Consider the following 1,501-nt stretch of genomic DNA (forward strand, 5'->3'; position numbering starts at 1 on the left):
GCACCGAGGACCTATCCATGTCATCATTTACCCAGAATGCTTTGCATTTAAATAAAATGGCCCTGTCCGTGTTATATGTTTTTAAACTTGTAGTTAAAGAAATTATAAAAACTAAACAGCCTACAGTATTTTTACAGTCTTTATTTTACAGTTAAAAGTATATGTTTGTCATATAAAGTCTAATGTTACAACTAATCGTGGATCCCTGTTAAGATCTTGCTCTAAGATCTGTTTGTTTTTCAGACATGGTGGATTTCACTGATGAAGAGGGATACGGACGCTACCTTGATCTGCATGACTGCTACCTGAAYTACATCAACCTAAAGGGAGCTGAGGTTAGAATCCTCTAAAACCTTCTTCCACATGTATAAAACGTAGGGTTTTAATCCCCCGTCTGTGTCCGTACAGAAACTGGACTACATCACTTACCTGACTTCATTCGACCAACTTTTTGACATCTCCAAGGACAGAAAAAACGCTGAATACAAAAGGTTTGTCCGTCTTGTTTGTCAAATTAGATTCAACAATGTCTGATTTCCATGTTGTGGAATAACTTGTTTTTCAGGTACCTGGAGATGCTGCTGGAGTACCTGCAGGATTACACAGACCGTGTCAAGCCTCTGCTGGACCAGAACGATCTCTACGGCAAAGTGTTGTCTGACTTTGAGAAGAAATGGGAAAATGGGACATTTCCAGGGTGGCCTGTAGGTTCTGCACATGTGACACAAATGTCTGATTGTCAGAGGATCTTTGATYATTGTGCTTTTTGATCTTGTAGAAAGAAACGAGCAGTGCTTTGACACATGCTGGAGCTCATCTGGACCTCTCAGCTTTTTCTTCTTGGGAGGTAAATAAAATCCTCCCTACCTGTTTGATTTTAATTTAAGAGCTGCTCTTTCGCACTTTAACTTGTATGTGAAATGATTTTCTCATTCAGGAGTTGGCCTCGTTGGGTCTGGACAGATTGAAGTCTGCTCTTATGGCTTTGGGACTGAAGTGTGGAGGGTAGGAACTCAAGAAAAATCATGTTAACTAAGCAATTTATCAGATACTGTGATTCTAGTGATTCAAATCACTGCTGTAATTATTTCAATTCAGTTTATTTGTATAGTGCACAACAAAAATCATCAGAGGACAGCTTACCAAAACATTCACATACTTCATAAAAGCCAATTAGAGTAAATAATCTAAAGCCTGACGATTGTGTTGAACCACTTCATCACAGTCTCCTATCCTGAGCAACTCATTGGTGACAGCGGAGAGGAAAAACTCCCTGCTAATCAGGAAGAAACCTCCAGCAGAACCAGGCTCAGGACCAACTGGGCTTGGGGGACAGGAAAGAGACACAGAAGAACTGGTCCAGGTGTATTTTCCTCTGGAAGAGACAAAGAAAACACGTTATTGAAAGAAGTAATTATAACAAACATGTAGAGGAGAGAAACTAAAGACAACAGCAGAGTGAGGAAATGTGCTCAGTTTGTGCTCCAGCAGTCTAAGTCTA

At 40.1% G+C, this 1,501-nt stretch overlaps 1 protein-coding gene across 1 annotated transcript in view; it reads left to right on the top strand.

The window, feature by feature from the left end:
* The window catches only part of sf3a3 (splicing factor 3a, subunit 3), a gene marked incomplete in the record, with an annotated part of 12,647 nt that overhangs the window by 5,409 nt on the left and 5,737 nt on the right, over positions 1–1,501 (top strand). Inside the window, 5 exon segments of the mRNA XM_014029458.1 lie at positions 244–335; positions 409–491; positions 566–704; positions 779–847; positions 938–1,005. Coding sequence (XP_013884912.1) covers positions 244–335; positions 409–491; positions 566–704; positions 779–847; positions 938–1,005 — 451 coding nt within the window.

This window comes from Austrofundulus limnaeus, unplaced genomic scaffold, assembly GCF_001266775.1.
Source record: "Austrofundulus limnaeus strain Quisiro unplaced genomic scaffold, Austrofundulus_limnaeus-1.0 Scaffold907, whole genome shotgun sequence".
Lineage (NCBI taxonomy): Eukaryota > Metazoa > Chordata > Actinopteri > Cyprinodontiformes > Rivulidae > Austrofundulus > Austrofundulus limnaeus.